This window comes from Anser brachyrhynchus (genome assembly GCF_964034855.1).
Source record: "Anser brachyrhynchus genome assembly, chromosome: 2".
Classification (NCBI taxonomy): Eukaryota; Metazoa; Chordata; class Aves; order Anseriformes; family Anatidae; genus Anser; species Anser brachyrhynchus.
In genome coordinates, this window is record NC_137695.1 from 138812538 (window position 1) to 138832727 (window position 20190).

Here is a 20190-nt window from a genome sequence, read left to right on the forward strand (position 1 = left end):
CAGAAGGGAATACAGAGTTAGAACAAGATACTGAAATACACTGACAGAAATTAGAAATCAAGGTTCTGATTTTGTAAAATACTTTTAATACATGCCTTTGAGACATTTGGATGAAGTGCAATGATTTCATAACCCTTAGATAATGTTAGTGCCTGCTTTATACACTCAGAATCATCAGAACCTCCTGTCATTTTGCCTGTTTGGCTTGCCAACTGAGCAAAAGTTAGTGCTTTGAGTGGCTCCACGGCTACTTTCTCGTAGCTGTTTTTGTTTGGTGGCATAGCAGAGCATTTAGCTGCTCAGCAGCGGGCAGAAAGGATGGAGCAAGTGACTTTGACAGTTGCAAGTATTCTGTTCATGTTTGAAGTCTTTAGTCTCCTGGCAAACTTGGTTGCAAAAGTTGAGGATGTGAAGCGTCAGCAAACATTCAGTAATGTTCTTCTGTCAACCTGCTTCAGCCTTCATTGAAAAAAAAGGCTAAAAATAAATGATATAGAATATTTCTTCAGCCTTTAATTAAACCTCTGGGACACCACTAAAGAAACCCCTCAAAATTCTCATTATCATGGTTCAGATTGGACTTTCTTTTGTGCTTTGTCATAAAGTATTAGTTTTACGTATTCTTTCCGGACGTGAGAAAAGTTGTTAAAACAATAGGAACATGTTTTTTGAACAGAAGTTACTGGATTGGGTTTTCCTAATGTTTCTTTGGCAAGCTTGTGCATTTTATATTAGGAAGTGATAAAAACTGCTTAAAATATAACATCTTAAATTCTATAGATTTTAAATGAGAAGTATGAGACGAATATGGTGACAGTTAGGAGGAAAACAGAATTCATTGTTCAACTTGCATGCAAAGAATGTATGGAATTAATTTGTGGTTCATATTTTGGTTAAAAAATAAGGTCAAGTTTCTGCATTAGCATTCTGAACAGTTGATATCATTCCAGCTAAAAATCATGCCAAATTAAATGTTGCATTTTCTAATAATGGTGAAAATGATTCTTGTAATGTCTGAGTTCTTTTAATCAATTAATTGCTTTTCCTCTGCAATAATTGCATACAGCTGAAGGGTGATCAGTGATTTTTTTAAATCCAATTTTCATGGACATTTGGATTACAAAATTTTACTTTGAAACAACAACCATGTGTATCAAGTCTCAAAAATAATAATGAGAGTTTGTGGATATTTTATATAAAAATTAGAACTATTTAAGCTGTTCAACGTAAAAATAAAAGTTTTTTTTAATGCAAAAGAGTCTTGAATATTTTGTACCTCTCTGTCTTCTCCCTTTCTTTTAGCTCCAGGTTATATGCTTTTTAAGCACAGAGTGTGTGTATTAGCACTTTAAATTTTTATATTGTAATCATGCAAGAAATATGAATGCATGTTTCTCAGAATTGCCATGACAAGAAACAAAAATAAGTATGATTGCAATTCAAAACATTTCCTTAATATTGTCATGGTGTTTAATTTTTTTGCTGGGAAGAGTAAATAATATATTTATGGATTTTTACAGCAATTTACAAACTAATTTGATACCATGTTAATAATGTAGCTGCATATCTGTTTCATCTTTTCACATAGTTTCTCCTTAGATAAGCAAACTAAAAGTTCTGTAGTGGGTTTAAAACTTTTTGTTATGGCATACTTCAACCAGAAGTTGGATATGAGAAGTTCTAATATGGATAATGTGTTACAGCTGTTGAACTGCACCTGTTTCCTGCTTGTTAATAAATTTTGGCCATAGTTTAATTTGTCCTCATCAGTTCTGTATATTAATGAAGTTACTGCTGCTTAATACTAATACTGACTTTTATAAAGTGTTTATCCTATTGTTTTGTAGCTTACTGAAATGCAAGCTGAAAGTAGTTATTATAGCCCTCAGAAAGTAAAATCCAAAGAAGTTATATGCTGGGAACAAGAAGGAACCACAGTTGAGGTAATTTTTTGTTGACTTTTTTTATTATTATTGTTCATTGTAAATACTGCAGTAAATAATTTCTAAGACAAAATATTTTGAATTACTTCATTAGTGATTTTCATATTCTGCTATATTAGATGTGTTTATATTTAATAATCACACAGGTAGGAGGAAGGGGTTACTTTGGTGTCTGACCACCATAGCACTAGAAATTTAGAGATTTTGTATACATCCTGTTTGATTAACTTGCTGTTCATTTAAGCACTGAAGATATAAATGTGAACATATTCTAGTTCACTTTTTTCATCTTTTCTGTTTCTCATGGACTGGAATTCTTCAAAATACCACATTTTTTTCCCCACTAGGTCCTTATGAAAGGTGAACGTTTCTTTGATTGCCAAATAGGTTTTGTTGGCTGCCAAGCCATGTGCCTTAAAGGAATTATGGGAATTAAAGACTTCGAAGAAAACATGAACAGGAATGATGAAGTGAGTATATTACAGTATTAGTTGACTTGTTGAATACAGCAGTGCTGCTGTGCTTTATTAAAATATTTATGTGCAAGAATTGGAAAAGCTGTTGTTATCAACTGTTGTATAAGATTTTCAGATGTGTCACTGGAATATGGAACTCAATGCCTTATCCTTAGGGTTGAAAATAAGACAAACATCTAAGAGTGAGAAGCTGTGAAAAATAAGACTTTTTTTTTGACAACCGCTCTTACCCCCCATTATTACATATGTTTTCATACTTTGATTCTGTATAGGAAATTAAAACACAGTTAAAATTTTTTGAAAGTACTTAAATCAGCAGAAGTTCAGAGGGGAAGAAATAGGAATGTGATACACTAAGGGTAATAGAGGTGTAACTCAAATAGTGAACAAGTATGTTTCATCATTTTTCAATAGCATTGATGGTGTGAAGTGAAAAAGAGTATTAATTACTGTATTTTAGGTAGAAGCAAACTTAAATTGCTTAGTAAGACAAACCCAGGTATTCATATGAACTACTGTTAAAAAAAAGCAGTGAACTGATGCATGAAATTGTAAATTTAATAGTAGGGATTTTTAGTTGAGCTATAGATAAAGCAGTGCCATATTGTAGCGGAGAACTACATTTAAGCAAAATCAGCCAACTGCAGACCTTTTAGCATGATATTAGTTCCCTGTAAATTCTTAGAAAGTATTTCAAGAAGAAAAATCAAGAACATCAAAAACAATATAAAGCAAACATAGATGAAGGTAAAATATACTGTTATTTGGAAAATGGTCAAATACTGTGATATGGTTTGTTGGGTCACGTTCTTGTACTGTCCCTGTGAGAGCAGTATGGCTTGTCATCCGTTCTCAAGTGTTTGTACACAAATACACGAAGCAGAAAAAATGAAGAATTAGGTGTCCTTACGTAGCCGTAGAACATGATATTGTTGGGAATACAGAAGTGTGGTGGGATGCAATATATAACTGGTATGCTGCAACCAGTAGTTAGAGGGTTTGCCAGGAGAACAGTCTGGGGAGACGAAGATAAGCCATCTGCAGGAGATGCTCTGCTGGCCTTGTTACAGACAAGGAAGACCTGGCAAGGGATTTGGCAGTGAATGGCAGCCTTGCCTGCAGGAACTATGAGACTGTGAAGTTTAAAATTGTGAGTGAAGTGAGCAAGATGAATAGTAGATTGGTGTCCTTTGGATTTAGAAGAGCAGGTTTTGGCAGGATCCTGTGGAATAGTGCTCTAACGGGCAAAAAGACTTAAGAAACCTGGTTGAGTTTCAAGGACAGCGTTCTTTAAGCACAAGAAGCTCATTCTGATGTGCAAAAAAAATAAGAAAGTATGGCAGAAGTCCAGCATGGATGAACAAAAAAACTCCTGACAGTACTAAAATACAAATAAAATATGAATTATATCTTAAACTGCAGCATGCAAAAACTGCAGAAGAGGAACCCATTTCCTGGTGGTGGGCTGTGCTTACATGGCCGAGTAAGTAGCTAGCTGCCTGAGGAAAAACTAACAACCATATTCAGGACGTGTGTTGACTTTAGCAAGGCCTCTGAAACAGGCTCCCACACAGTTTACTCCCAAATCAGTGAGATAATGATTGGGTAAGTTGGGTGAAAAAGTGTCTGGACCACAGTGCTCAAAAGAGGTATGAAGTCCGACTGGTGTCTGCCTGCCTACTTGTGGCATCCTTCAGGGATCTGTACTAGGCCTATAGTGTTTAACATCCTTTCTAAAGACTGGAAGAGGTTCCTTCCAACTTAAATTGTACAATGTTTCTATGGGCCTCCGTTTGTACACTTTGTGTGATTTTTGCAGTCTGTCTGAGTTGTTCTTCCAGATATATATTGTGTTACTATTCCTCTTCAGAATTTTTCTGGTTGTCACGAGGGGAGTTGTTTCTCCTCTTCTCTTTTGCCACATGCTGCGATGTATGTGCTGATTTCTGGGAGGGTTTTCCCCACTGGTCCTTTGGGAAGCTCTGGATATTGGCTGTGTTGCCGTGTACTGATGCTTGTACTGGAAATTAGTTTCCTCAGTTGTGTTTTTACAACTCTCCCCCTGGCCCTCCCCTTGTTGTGAGTGCCCGGGACCCTCTCTCCCTTTCTCTTTTCATTCCTGTCAAGTCTGGTGGCTCCTTCAGTTGACCCCCTCATCTCCTTTCTCTGTTAGCCTGTTGTGTTGGTTTAACTGAAGGAGTGTGACTGGGAGGGCAGATGTGTCCTTATGAACTAGTGTTGCTAGATAGCCGAACCACTGCGTCCCTGGTTCAATACTCTTGTTTAAGGGTAATTGCTTAAATTTTGAATTGTGGTTGCTGGGTGAGTGAATGAATTTCTTGAAGATTCGTTGATAAAGGACTTCAGGGCATTGCCCTTTTTCCATTTCCTGCTACCCTTTAGGGTGGGAATTCAAGAAAATCTCTGCTTTTGTAGAAACAGTGATGTTGACACTGCTTCACCTGTTGTTTCTCTGTACTGGTACAGCTGGGACATCTTGCTTTTCATACATGTTCCAGCTTTGTTTCATGTGGTCAAGAATAGATGGTTGGCAAAAAATGATCTCACATGTATTCCCTGTTGGAAGGAATAACTCTTGGTAGTAAGGTTGTGTTGATTTTTAGAAGGGCAGCGGATTTAGGATGTGGGGAATAAGGCATGTAAAACCCCAGGTGAAGAAAGAGGAATGTTGAAGTAGCAAGTGGCTCATACATTGAGATAACTGCTTCTTATGAATAGAATAGATGAAGTGTCTGAAAGGCATTGGTCAGTCAGAGAAATGGACTATGGAGTGACAAGTTCCCATATAGCTAAAAGGATGGAGCAGATTTCAGAGCAACAATGATCTAAATTTAATTTTTAGTTAAAACAAAGCTAGTATGTGTTCTGTATTATTAGTTGTATACTATTAGCCCAGGCTGTTTTCATTAACTTGAAAATGGGGTGGGAGTGGACAAGAACATCAGCATTACTTAAAATGATTTTAATTATCTTACCTTCTTTCATGATGAAATATGTGACTGGAGCAGAGGTGCCCTCTTTAATATTCTCTTGAGGGATTGACATCATGTCATTATTGTGTTACAACAGAATTGAAACTGCTCTGTTAACCTGACTTTTTTTTCCCTCCCTTGCCTTATTATTATGTTTGACTACTTGATGAAGGAGGCCTACTTCTTTAATTGTGGAGAAAATCTGAGTGCAAAAGGGATGACATACCTTACCAATTCACTATTTGATTACAGAAGTCCAGAAAATAATAGTATTCGTGCAGAATTTATATTGGATGCAGCTCATCATAAGGTCAGAGAATTACTTTTTTTCTTTCAAAAATATTTTCTAATGCTCTCTAATGAATTTCTAATGATTTTTGGATGTGTACTCTTAGAAGACTGATTTACTTACTTAGTCATGTTTGACTGAATCTTACTTTGCAGATGGCCAAAAAATGATAAACCTATTTGTGTTCCAAAAAAAAAGGCAACAAAAACATGTCTGAAAGAAATCTCAAAACCCCTCCTATCCTGAAAGCTAAATCTAATGCCATTGTTTTCCAAAATGCTAACTACAAAACATCCACAGAGAAAAAAACCACAAAGATATGACAGAAATGCTAGCAAAAGGTCAAGCTTACTGACATATACTTGTTTGAACCAAACAAATAATTAGTTTGTGGTCTTCAAGCTGAGAAAGTCTTTCCTGGAAAACAGATCTGGCAACTTGTTAATTTTATTGTCAGTGAGTGCCATATTCGTAGATACTGTATTCTCATGTATTATTCTTATATTTTTCTACTTAGGAGGAGTCTTGCTAATTCTGCCTGTGATAGAGACTTTTCAGTCACAAATATTCTGTGTTGTAACTTGTGCAGTAAAACTTTATTCCCTGACTGTGATTTTTAAAGACTGTATGCAGTGACCAAGGTGGTCCTTTCCAGGTGTGTTCATAGGTGCTGTTAAGTGCTCTCTGTAATTGTACTGGCAAAGCCACTTACAATTTCAAATATGTCTATTTTCTTTTAAATTTTATTATTTTCACCTTTTTAGTACTACTGACGAAGTCTAACCATGAAGACTCCCTTAAAAAAATGAAATTAATTAGTAAAATGACAAGCACTCATATTCAAACTTTGTCCATAGTTCTAAGATTTACTTGAGCTGCCTTCTATGCTTTTATGATTTGCCTATCATTTGGTAAGTAGGAAAGCAAATTTGATGTGTAGTAATGGAATAGCTTACATATAAATCCCAGTGATGACATAAAGTCTTGCTCAGATTACTACTGTTTGAAGATAAAAACACCATATTCTGTAAAAAAAAAAAAAATGAGAATAAATGAGCTTCAGTTTTGGATGTAGTTAATTAGGCAGATATGTTGGATGTAAGAGGTCAAGTGAAGAATATTTACTCCATTAAAGGTACTAATTAACTAGATGTTATTGATGAATTGGTCAGTGTGTCCGCTGGAATTATGGATGTGCCTTTGTGTGGCCTCAAATAGAAGTTACATTACCTATCGGAAAGGTGAATTCTTTGGGATAACCTCTGTCCTTTGTTTTGATAAGCCTTTCCGTGTGTTGATGCACAAATCCAAACACGAATATATCTCTCTCATACCAGCCTATCAGTTGGTAATCTCAAGATTCTTTCCTTATACAACATTTTCTTTGTTTGCTTTGCTTTGTTGGTAGGAGACGTACACAGAGATAGCTGGAATGCAGAGGTTTGGGGCTTTCTACATGGATTACTTGTACACAATGGAAAGCACTGGTGGCAAAGGTACCTTTTTTCTTTGTTTACCCTGTTAAATAATAGAAACAAAGACTCTTCAGACTGAGCTGGTCCTTGACCAGCTGTCCTCTAACTTACCTTAGGTTTGCCATCAGGTTCATAGTTTCATCTTCATCAATGTGTTTAGCTGTTTTGTTTGTTGTTTATTTATTGACGTTCTTCTTTTTTTTTCTGCCTAAGTAATTGAGATGATATTTTTCATAGTGGCTAAACTGAAAATAATTTTCATGTAGCAGTGGTAAAGTTCATGAAGTATGGTGTCTTTTTAAAAAGTTACTATTATTACTGACTTTGGAAAATAACTGTTTTGAGAAACCCTGGAATTATGTTGATCATCCACATGATACAGAAGATGAAGAGTACTCTCATTTTCTCCTGTGAAGAAAATGCAAGGAAGAGAGAACTATACCTTTAGAATTACTCATCTGAAAATATAGGGGAAGGTGGCATTTATGGTTGCAGAGAAGATGTTGGGGAGAAATAATCTTTAAATATAAATATCCCAAGTATTTTTGTAAGCAAATACTAGTCTAAACCATGCAAACCCAGGTATTTGCTAATTTTAAGTCATTTTTGAGATTTCTATCAATTACCCTCTAAATCTGAGGCAATACAGTGGGTTCGATGCAGGAAGTGTGCCTACTTTTGTGAGTGTCACAAAAAAAAAAAACACAGAATAAAGGAGTTAGTATGTCAATAAGTAATATATGTGTATGTATATATACACACATGTATCTGTGTATATAGATATTCTTAAAATGAATTGCAGTGTGATTCCCCCACCCTTGGGGAAATTGTCATCTACAGCTGGTGTTGTGCAGTCCTACTGACTAATGTTTTCTTCCCCACCTGTGTACTTATTACCATGAACACCGTCTCTATGGATGTCTGGGAACTTCTGGCTGTTTCGTGGCTAAACTTTTATTTGTTCTTGCTACCTAGCCCAATTCATCAGAATGTTTTTTGCTTATTTTTGTCCGAGAGAAGTCTGAGGTCTTAATGCTTTTGATTTTGGGGTTTATTAGACATTAAATATAAAAGGACTAGGAAAGAAATTTCCAATTTGGTTAGAGGATGGATCATGCGAAGGTTGCAAACAGAAATAAGTGATGCCATTGCTTTCAATAGTTGAGGGATAGACTAGGTAATTTAACAGTTCTTTCCCAGCCCTGAGGCTTTCCTGTCTGGTTACCATGCGTGTGATTTAAAGCTGAGAAAATATACATGAAGTCAAGCTTCTACTGCAGTGTATTTCTGTTTTTAATAAAGAAATAACCACTTACATACACGCAATACTTTTATGTAGAGAAGTTGAAGACCAGGATAAGCCTCATCTCTTTTTTGACTTTTGGTATTGAAATTTGTATATGCGTAGATATTTGATTATGAGGAAAATTTGATTATGTGTAATATTTTGCCTTGTTTTTCTGAACACTCAAGGAATCTTACAACATAACTATTCCTGACTGTAACTAACTCTTTTCAGAAATTGCTCAACTCAAAAGCACTTATTTTTAGCTCAAGGCCAGACTACTTTCTTCTCCTCAGTTTCTTTTCTGTTTCTTTCAGTTTCCTTTCTCAGGGGCTTGATGTTTATTTTCTTCATCAGTCACTAGGAAAACACCTCACAACATGTAGTTTGGCTTCCTATCAAGCCTTTCTGGGTGCTTTTATTTCATTGTTATTCCTATAATTTCAGCTATCTGACCACATAAAGGAATAGGATAGTTAATTTTATATTAATAGTTTAAATAGTGGCTGTATGTATAGAATTAAGAATTTTAAACCCTAAGTTTTCAAATACATTTGTTTCTCAGAAAAGCAGATGAAATTTTGTTAGTTATTTTCTAGCTAATTTTCCACATAGAATATCAAGTAGGTAATTAATAAATAGAACATGAACAAGTAGGTGTAAATTATCTCATTTAAAATGAATATATAGATATTTCAGGATTCTGATAGCAATATAAATCTTACTACATTTCTAATATATGGTGTTTAAACTTTTAAACAAATACTTTTTTATATACTTTAATATTTCTATTTGACATTAAGTATGTTTTCAGTTACAATCAGTGCATGCCATTTTTCCCCTAAAAAAAACAACACAGCTTACATTATAGGGAGGCAGTTACTGTGATTGTAAGATTTTTATCTATCTAGGCATTTTTGGTTTGACACCTTCTTTGCCCCTTTAACCTTTTCTGAAGCATACAATTACTGATTAAACCACAAGTACCTCCTGGATAACATTAACCTCAGGAGTTTCATCTGTCACTTATAGAAACGTATTAATGACTTTTAGTATTTTGAATAAAAACAAGATAGTGAGTCATGTACAGTAGTTTTATTTTGAATTTCTTCCTGTCTTTCCCCTCTAACTGCATTTTTCTATTTTTTGCTTTGCATTTCAATATTTCGCTGAAACGTTGCATAGTATATCAGTTTCATTGATTACTGATTTGCATGACCTACAGACCTAACAGAGTGTAATTTTGAAGTTGCTTTGTTTATAATGCGTATCTATCCATTTTGGTGGCGTGTTTATTTTGCAGCACTCTGATTTTAAGCTTTTTGTCAACTAGAATTAGTCGAAAGGTTTATGGAGGGGCTGAATACCCAGTGATTGGTAACCTGATTTTCCTTCATGCATCTGTGAAGTTTAGAAAGTAACCTGTAAGCACTGACTTCTATAGAACTGATGGAATTTCTACTCTTGTTCTTTTTGCACTTAGTTATAATTAAATGTAACTTTTCCATAAATTGTTTTGTACAAATTCCGTCACTTCAGTATATTATCCATACACACAGGTAAATGCAAGTGAGTTTTTTAATTGAAAAACTAGGCTATTATTACTTTTCAAGGCTTTTGGCATTGTTTTTTGTGTTACGTTTAGATTTTTTGCGCTTTCTGATAGCGTTCAAGATAGAATCAGAAGGAATGCTGACAAAAAATATTCTTTTCAAAACGATTTTTTTTCTTATTTGTTAAATGGTTTGAAAATCCATTTAAAATTGACGCTTATTTTGTCAGACTGTTGATTTGTCATGGTTTGCAAGACATTCAATATTTAGTGCTTGTACCAGAACAGTGAAGACACTTCCAAATTGATGAGTTATAAGAGAAAAAAAGTGAAATTTTGCAAAATAAGTGTTTGAGGGGTGAAGGTATTTTTTATTTTTTTACAAGCCATATGCAACAGGAAAACTTAAGTGTCTGAAATTTGCTTAATTTAACTGAAGCATTTCAAATAAAATATGTTAAGAGAAATGTAAGCATACTGTTTTATAGCTGACAGGTGGCCTGTATACACTGAGTGTGTGATTTTGGTCTACTTCATTATCCTACATTTATATCAGAAAAACGATAGTTCTACTTCAATTGGTATACTAGTAGCTATTTTGAACACAAAGGTTATAGATCTCTTGATGCAGAGACTTAACAACCCTTTTATCCCTGTGGTGGTCCTTCTAAAAAATTGTCTGAGACACGATGATTAAAGAAGTTTTCATTCCCCCTGCCCATGCTTTACCTCATCACTGAATGGAAGGAAGGGTTTATCTTCAATTGTCAGTCTGGTTTAAAAAGTGTTGAACAGCACAGCTGTCACTGGCACCTGGGGTTAAGTTTCCACAAAAAGTTTGGATATTGTTAAAGAATCCCAAGCTTGAAAGATACAAACATAATAAAAAGGTCCCTCATTGACTAGGTTATACCGTGCATGCTGTTGAGGCAAAATCTTGTCTTGTTTGTTCAGCATCGGACAGGTATAGTATTTGTTTAAATAATATGTTAAGACAGTCATAATATATTAACGTGTTCAGTTTGCATTGTTGTATTTTGTGTATGTTAAGTCTGTGATCACAGGATTTGAAACAAAAGTAGCTTACAAAGTTATAATTTTGTTCTGTCTGGTTGTTTGGTGTAATTTGTTATTATTTATACAACTTCTTGTAGTTTCTGGGAATCAGCAAGACCTTTCTTCAGTTAAGAATGAAGATTTTGGAAATGTTCAGGAGATGTCTACGAAAAGCCTCATTGTGGGTCCACTCAATCTCCGATTGGATAGTAGTGCTGTACACCGGATAATGAAAATGATAGTGTGCGCTCTGGAACACGAATACGAGCCATATAGCAGAACTAAGCCAGGTTTGCACGTTGCCTGCCTCTATGCATGTTGCATATACACAAATACACAGAATTAAAGCAGACTAACTTCAATGCTTTTGAAATTGCAAATTCCAAATAGTTAAACTTCAAATTTGCCAGTCCAAAGAGCAAAATTTTAAATAAAAATGAAACATTGTGGTATCCCCATCAATGCTTGCGATACCTCTAACACAGTTTCAGACAATCTGAAGCCATTTGATTCAAATCTCTTGTGTGGAGGGCTTATTTCATTGACAACTTGAGCTTATTTTTGGAGTCTTAAGAGAGGAAAAAAATGCATTTATTTGTTTCGAATAATACTTATACAGGGAAGAAAATGAATTGAAGCAAACTATGCTAAAACTGTTAGGATGAGTTTCTTGCATGAAACTGAGAAAAAGCTGTACAGTTTTCTCACATCCAAACCTTGGATTTCAAAGAGAAGACAATGCTGTTACCATTGCATTTAACCTCCGGTAGAACCAGTTTATAATAAAACGCTGATTATTACATGTATTAAATATGAAGGGGCAAAAAAAATGTGCTTTCTACTTTTTGCTAGTTCCTAACTGTTTCTGAAAAAGCCACTGTTGGAGATAGGTATTTTAGTCAGACTTATGTAATCTTGGTTTATTTTAGATCTCATGGATGGAAATAGAACTATGCCAAGCTCAGAAGAAGTAGCATCACTGGAGGAATACATTCCCACTCGACTCACAACATTCACCATTCTTAAGTGTACAATTATAATCCCTGTGGCAGAATTCAATTTACTAGACCACTTGATGCCCGTAATAATGGGTGGGAAGGTATGTACTCGCCAATGCTTACTCAGTTGTTTATATCAGCATGTGCTATTTCATAGAATTATAAAGGCTAAGATATATGAAGTTGTAGCATCAAACACATATTGCCTTAATAATAGGCCTAGGTGCATCTCTACTTTTTCATCTCTGACTGTTGTCTTCATGAGAAATACTGAAAATTGAAACTATGCCTATCCTGGAGTGGAACAGTATAATTTTCTCACTGAACTATTATTCGATGTGCGAGGTGTATTTCTGAGTTCCTAATTAGTTTGCCTGCCAGCCTTCTCTTCAGATAGGTAAGATGAATGGTGTGTGTGGTACCTAGATAGACTTGTTAAAACTGAAGGTATGTACTAGTAGGAAAATAACATTTGGAGGAAAAAAAATTTAAATCGTAGAATGTTTTTGTGTTGCTTTTGGTCATCAGACTTAAAAAGAAGTAGCTATGACTTCTAAGTCTTTTTAGGAAAACTTTTGAATCAGAAGGGTATCCGTTGTCATTTTCCCATTCAGGTCTTCCCATACTTGGTCAAATCAGAAATCTTTGATTACATATGCTTTATAAAGACTTCACAGACGTAACATGTAGCTCTGTGTGTTCAAGTCCCAGCTGGGATACCTTCAAGACTTTGGCTACTAATAGTAGATTGTACCATGTTTGATCTGGTCACTTAAACTGTGCAGGGAATCAGTTTTTGTTTTGATTGTTAATGATCCCTCTGAATGTTCAAGACAGTGTGAATATGAGAAGAACTTCTGATCTGGATGCAGAGTTGATCAGAGGGGTCTGTGGGAGGACTGGAAAATGCTGGGAATGAACTAGGTACAGGGAAAGCATGCTTATAAAATATAAGAAATGACCCTGAAGTGGTCAGGCAGTTGGACAACAAGATCTTTAAGGGTCTGTACTAACTAAACTGTTCTATTCTATTCTAAATCACATAAATATATTTAAAACAACAGCAAAAAGCCCACTCACAAAAAACAAAAAGCCCACGATTAAGATTTTTGTAAAGTGACTATCTTGGAAAGAGACAGAAATTAAGTTTCCTAACAGCCCAAATTTGTTTCATCTTTTGGATATATGTAGTATAATTTCAGCTAAAGAATCCTGTACGGTTTTTATTCCTACAGGACTCCTTCCTCTGTGCATGAAATCAACATACTATAGGGATGAATCAGTGTTTTTTAATGCATACTTACTGTTTTACCTCTGGCTGCAGAAGCAGAAAGGATAAGAAAAGAGACTGGAAGAAGAAAAATGAATCGATTGAGTTAAATTTCTGTGAATTCTTGTCTGATATTAAACACTTCCAATGTGTTTTTTACAAGGGGCTACTAACTGCATGTTCTCTGTACTTGCAGATGAGGTGTTTTGTTTATTTTAGTGGGATGTATCTTGTAGAAGTTCTCAGAAGTTGTTACAATTAAAGCAGTGAGAATTAGGCATTTATTTATGAAGTCCTTTTCTATGCTAAATATTCAACAATAGGCATTCAAATTGCGTTCCAGAATTAGTGAATAATTTTTGTATCAGCCTTTCTTTGACTGGTAATTTCTTGTCTGAAATTGAGATAACATTATTCTAAAAGTGTTGTCATTTCTTCAGTGAGTATACTTCAGGAATGTGTATATTTTTCTTCAATTTAGACATGCTTATCTGTTCTGGCTGCAGTGAGTGAACTGGTGACAAAACTGTTACCTCTTGATGTATTAGGATACATACATAAGCTTCTAAATTTAGAAAATGGGACCTTACCAGGCCTCTAATGGGAAGCATTGTTTCCTTTCAGCTTGGGGTATAGTCCTGTTTCCTTTCAGCTTGGGATATAGTCCTTTTTCCTTTCAGCTTGGGATTGTGGCGCTTCTAGCCTAATGTGTATGGAAAGATGGCCTTCTTACAGTGGGAAAATAGCCCCATTTCTATTGTAGGTTTGGGGAAAACAAGTTCAACACAAGTGAATTTTTTGGTTATTAATTTTTTTTATTTGAAGTTTCAATTTATATTTCCTGTGTGAAGGCAACCCTGTTGAAAATAATAATTTCAACTTTTATGTTGAAACTGATTAACTTAATGTCCAATTTTGAAGTTTAAAGAAATGAATTCATAAAGTAATTTGAATTGGAAGAGCTGTCTGGAAAGTATCTCTAGGAGGCCAACGTTCTGCTTAAAGCAAGTCCTATTAGAGCAGGATGCTCCAGGGCTTGTCCAGCCAAGTGCCAGATAGCTCCATGGATGAAGATTCCACAACAAGCTTTCCCGTGTACCTGCTTGGATTGGAACTGCCTGTGTTTCATCTTGTGTCTGTTGTCATTTCTCTCACAGTACACCTTTGACAAGAATCTGGCTCAGTCTTCTCTGTACCCTCCCAGCAGGCAGCTGTATAAAGCAGTGGGATCTCCCTTGTCCTTCTCCAGGCCGAACAACCCCAGTTATTTCAGTCTCTCCCGAGACTGAGCTCATGTGCTCCAGGGCCCCTGGTAGCCTTTCAGTGCGTTCATTTTGTTCCGTCCACGTCTTTCTTGTACTAGACGCAGTACTCCATTTTAATGGATACTATGAAAACTAGAGTTAGATGTGTAAAATTGCAGTATTTATATTTTGGAGTAGCTGTTAGATGTGTAAAATTGCAATATTTATATCTTGGAGTAGCTTTTTTTTTTTTTCTGAGACAGCTGGCGTGATTGTGAATGTGTAGTATATGACCACGTAAAGGTTAGATCAGCATGAGTTTAGTATGGTGATAGTGCTTTGGAGTGACGAAAAGTAAACATTTTATAGAATAAAATATTTTGACTTACCATATTCTTGGGTTGACCTTGGCCACCTGCCAGCTGCCCACCCAGCTGCTCTCTCACTCTCACTCCTCAACAGGGCAGGGAAGGCAGATCAAGATAAAGAGGGGGTGATCACTTACCAATTGCCATTATGAGCAAAACGAGGCTTGACTTGGGGAAAAATAATTTCATTTATTGCCAATTAAAATAGATTTGGGTAGTGAGAAAGACAGACAAAAATCAAAATAACACATCCCCCCAGCGCCCACCCCTTTTTCTCCCTGGCTCACCTTCCCTCCTTCATTCCTGATGCTTCTGCCTCTTCCCCCTTGCCCATGGGGAACGGGGGTTGTGCTCAGTCCATAACAGTTTGTTTCTGCCACTCCTGTTTCCTCGCATTTTTCCCCTACTCCATTGTAGGTCCATCCCATGGGCTGCAGTTCTTCAGGAAACATCTGCTCTGGCATAGGGTCCTGTGTGGGCTGCAGGGAGGACGCCTACTCCAGAGTGGCGAAGAGAGGGCTCCGGGGAGACCTTATTGAAACCTTCCAGAGCCTAAAGGGAGCCTTCAGGAAAGCTGGGGAGAGACACTTTGTCAGGGAGTGTAGTGATAGGAGAAGGAGTAATGGCTTTAGACTGAAAGAGGGGAGATTTAGGTTAGTTATTAGGAAGAAATTCTTCACTCAGTGAGTGGTGAGGCCCTGGCACAGGCTGCCCAGAGAAGCTGTGGATGCCCCATCCCTGGAGGTGCTCAAGGCCAGGCTGGATGGGGCTTTGGGCAACCTGGTGTGGTGGGAGGTGTCCCTGCCCATGGCAGGGGGCTGGAACTGGGTGGGCTTTCAGGTCCCTTCCACCCCAAACCATTCTGTGGTTCTATGATCTGCTGTTGTGCCTGCAGCACCTCCCCCCCTTCCTTCTTCTCTGGCGTTGCTGTCTTTGCTGCTGTTTCTCACTTTTTTTTTTTCTCCTCACTTCTCTGAGCCTGTGTGGTGTTTTTCGCCCTTTCTTAAATACATTTACACAGAGACACCACCAGCTTGGCTGCTGGCCTCAGCTGTGCTCTGTGGTGGTGCTGGCTGGAACTACCAGTGTCCGGCATGGGGTGGCCCTGGCCTCTCCTCACAGAGGCCACCCCTGCAGCTGCCCTGCTGCCAACACCTGCACACTGACACTCAGTGGAATTACAGATGAAAATTTTAGACATAAAAGTTAAGTTTCTAACACAGAGGAAGAAGTTATTTTGAAAATATTTAAGGTTTCCTGTTATTTTGATCATAATGCTGCAGTAAGCAGTAAAGAATTTATTACATGTAGATTCGTTTTTGTGTGTGTGTATTTTGAGAGAAAAGGAGATGCAAGAAATGTAAAAATGTATAAATAATAGAATATAAATGTAATAGTTGCATGCTTTTCCCCCTTCCATAGAACTTAAGCGGATTGCTAAATACTACAAGCTTCCAGCCCCTGCGGCCTTTACCTTCTGTGAGAATATTGGTGGATAAAATTAACCTGGAGCACTCTGTACCAATGTATGCTGAGCAACTGGTGCACATGGTCAGCAGCCTCAGCCAGCTGTCTGATAACCTTCTTCATTACTGTTATTCGCACTGCTATCTGAAGGTAAAAGAAGTCTTGAGATCTATTTCTTACTTCAGTATGCTGAGAAAATGTTAAAGCAAGTATAGATAATCCTAAGTGTTAACAGTTAGGTTTCTTGGAAGAATGTTTTCAACCTATCTAAAAGGACATGCAGAGTAAATACATCTTGCAGAATATCATCATTTGGGATTGCTACTTCTGTGCTAAGCTAAATGTTTTGTAACATGAACAGTGAACTTCACAAGTCAACAATACAGATGGAAGCCCCAAGGTCTTTGTGGCAAGATTGAGTTAAAATAATTTGGAAGGAAACCTTTGTTATTTTAGGATAATGGTCATAGAATATGTAGATTACAGTGATTTACACTTAGCAACTTGATAGGTTATAAGGAAAAATCATTGTTTTTTAGTTGTACTGATTGACCAAAACCATCATAATGGAGTATGCAGACTATTGCCAAAATGTTCTCAGTTAAAGATCCATTATGAGAACAGTTCTTATTGCTAGGCTGAGTGAATTTTAAGAAGCTTTGAAAATATTAAGTTGCCATCTGCTGAGATGATAGTAGAATGAAAAAGTGAAAACTAAAGAGGAGTTTTAAAATTGACCTCCGAGACTTTTAGGATGAGCTTTGTGCTTAGGCAGTTTGAAAGGCTTTTGAGTGCTACTTAAATGTAAATATGTACTACTGTTAATTTTGCTAAAATTTTCAGTTAGCTGTTCACCTGTGTGCTGATATCTTAATAAAAAAATAAACAAATCTTACAGTGTATATATATCACAAACACCATCCCAAAATAATGTGGCAAGCTTTCAGTTTTCTGGGTGACATGTTTACTCCCATCACATTGAAAGTGATTGGGATAACTAGATTGCAATTCATCTATTTGTTTTTCAGTTTATGGGGATTTTCTGTTCAAGAAGTTTTTAGCAGCTGTTTGATCAGCATTTGCAAAATGTGGAGTATAATTTTGAGTTACAACTGTCCATTTTCCATACTGAACAGGCAAAATTAATGGAGAACAATTGGGATGAACCTTTCTTTAGATTGTCTTATTGAGAAGATAATTTGCAAAGCTTTTTTTCTTATTTCCTTAAATATCATTTTTTTAGGCTATTGTTGCTGTAATCACAAAAAATGTTCTTTAAATGAAAGACAATATGCAATCTCCATATTTGATTGATATAGAATAATGTATTTTAACTGATTGTCTTTAAACAATTCAGCAAAGCATACTTAACATGATTTTTTGATCAAAAATATTTGTTATTTATTCCTACTGGGATATTATTTTATTGCTGGAGACAAGTTAGTCAGAACTTCTCGGTTATTTGGGCAAAAAGTAATAACCTAAAAATACAAAATTTATTTCATATTTATTTTTCATATTTATTGCTTGTATTTTCAAAAGATCAATTTATATATTAAGTTATACAAATACTTTGAAATGTTCTAATTGTGATAGTATACACTGACCAACTGCCTTTTTTTCAGGTATTTGGTTTTCAGGCAGCACTGACCTCTTTGGACAGTAAAGGCTTGTACTGCTTCCCTGTGCCAGTTATTCCCTCTTTCAGTACTGCTCTTTATGGCAAGCTGATCAAGTTTCCTAAATATTGGTGAGTATGAACGATGTATAGTGATTTAAGTAATGTACTCAACTACTTCTGTGTTTATAATGAATGGTTTAAAAATTCCAAGCTATATAGTTCCCTAAACGTCTCTTTGTTTTTTCTATCATATTCTACTATTAAGTCTGTTGCCATTAATAATTTTCTCTGTAAGGATGCCTGTTAATCAGAATTTCAGACTGTTGAGAGAACAGGCTATGCAAACTCTGTAGTAAATGGATTTCTTTTAGGCCTCGTAGAATTCCTGTGAACCAATTTCCAGTTTTCATTGGGTGGATACAAAAGCTAAAGTTACATAATGATGGAAAGTTTCATGGGTTGAACTGAATAGGTCAAGTCTGTTTTAAACTCAACAAAGTAAAAAAAAAAAAAAAAAAAAAAAAATTCCCTTCCCAAGAACAGTTTCTACCAGATGGTTATTTCTGATGTTTGTTACGGTTTAAAGTATTTTTAACATTGTGATCATGTATTGAGTTCCTAGTAGTAGTTCAGACTTTAAAAGCAAATATTTTCATTTTGAAAACAATTCTGTGCTTTACTATGAAATGAGCTATATAAAATACCTTACTGTGTACTGTAATGACATGGAAATTCAGTATTTAAATTTATCTCTACAAATTAAATTTTGTAATCATACATGTCAGTGTATAATAGTTCTTTTTGTTTAATTATCGCTTATGAATTGTATTTATAAAAAATATTTTCAAGAAAACGCATTTTGCCAATGTGTTGGACAAGTCATTACTATTCTTTATCCCTCATTTTGAGCAGTAACTGTCTGTAATACTTCTTTATGACTAAATCCTTATGAGGAACCTTACATAAAATAACAGGCAAGCAGGGTAATCTGTTAAATATTTTGGCTTCAAATGTTCTGCATTGTATTGCTGATTTGTCACAGTGATTTGTTTGTGAAAGCTTAATGGATTGCTTAAAAAAAAAAAAAAAAGACTACTACTGAGTTTGTTCTTAGTTCTATATTCAGAATATACTAGGTTTTCTCTTAAAAGCCTTGATACCATGCTAAATATAAGAGGTTTTTAGCATAATCAGAACACCACCAGGTGGTAGCAGCCTAATTGACTTTCTCATATTTTCCATCAATAAATCATAAGAGTACTAACCACTTCAAATGAATTGCTGTATTGCTGTGGTGTTTCGCTAAAATAAATGAATAAATAAATAAACAAGGATAAGCAATATTCAGCACTTGATAAACAGAGCACTTTAGGACTCCGGTAGGATTGACTGCAGCTGACAATTAACTGGCATTTAACATTTAATTCTGGTTTGTGATCCTTATTAGTATACCATAGAAATAAATTTGTGTTACACAAACTTAGGTTTATGTAGTTTGCTGTAAGACCCCTTGGTAGTTGTAATAAAAAATTAGTATTTTAGAGATGAAAAATGGTTGAAAAATACTTTGTCTGACAAGTTCATGGTATCCAAGTCCTGGTGCTTTCTTGTGAGTGCACGTGTGCTGTCTTTCGCATGTGCTTGCACTTACTGCACTCAATGTCTTGCTCATGCTTGGTTTCCTGTGCTCTGTCACACGCGCGCTGTTGTATGCTTGCCATCACATTTTGTCTCATGCTCTCTCTCTCCCCACTCCCCCCATCATATTATGATGTGTGCCCAGCTGGAAAATGGAGTATGGTAGACTAAAACCAGGTAGACTCATAACATGGAAAAATAAAAACAAGCAGTAGTTGAAGGGGTGGGGGCAATGCTGCTGCCTTAAAATAGCAAATCGTCTATCAGCATTTATTAGTAGATCTTGTGAGACAAATACTAGAGTATTTTAAAAAAAATCATAGCAGCTTTCTCACTTTTTTCTGTGACATGAGATCTTTCTAAAGGCTGTTTATTTATTAACAGTGTGAAATAATTATATAAAGTTAATTTATTCCAACAATTTATCTAAACTAAGCAACACCAATTTGCGGGTAATAAAGTAGAAAAACAAATGAGTACAGCAGCAGCCAGGTTAAATGAAGTGTAGTTTGAAG

The 20190-nt window shown here is 35.8% G+C and overlaps 1 protein-coding gene across 10 annotated transcripts in view; it reads left to right on the plus strand.

Moving 5' to 3' along the window:
- VPS13B (vacuolar protein sorting 13 homolog B) overlaps positions 1-20190 on the plus strand; it is a 477988-nt gene that overhangs the window by 69795 nt on the left and 388003 nt on the right. For 9 of the 10 annotated variants that reach the window (XM_080583158.1, XM_080583153.1, XM_080583155.1 and 6 more), the window contains 8 exons: positions 1848-1943; positions 2291-2413; positions 5585-5722; positions 7110-7197; positions 11168-11359; positions 11999-12168; positions 16372-16566; positions 18042-18166. In XM_080583158.1, coding sequence (XP_080439284.1) covers positions 1848-1943; positions 2291-2413; positions 5585-5722; positions 7110-7197; positions 11168-11359; positions 11999-12168; positions 16372-16566; positions 18042-18166 — 1127 coding nt within the window. The remainder of the gene's footprint in view (positions 1-1847; positions 1944-2290; positions 2414-5584; positions 5723-7109; positions 7198-11167; positions 11360-11998; positions 12169-16371; positions 16567-18041; positions 18167-20190) is intronic. The other variant, XM_080583160.1, reaches the window with a different exon arrangement.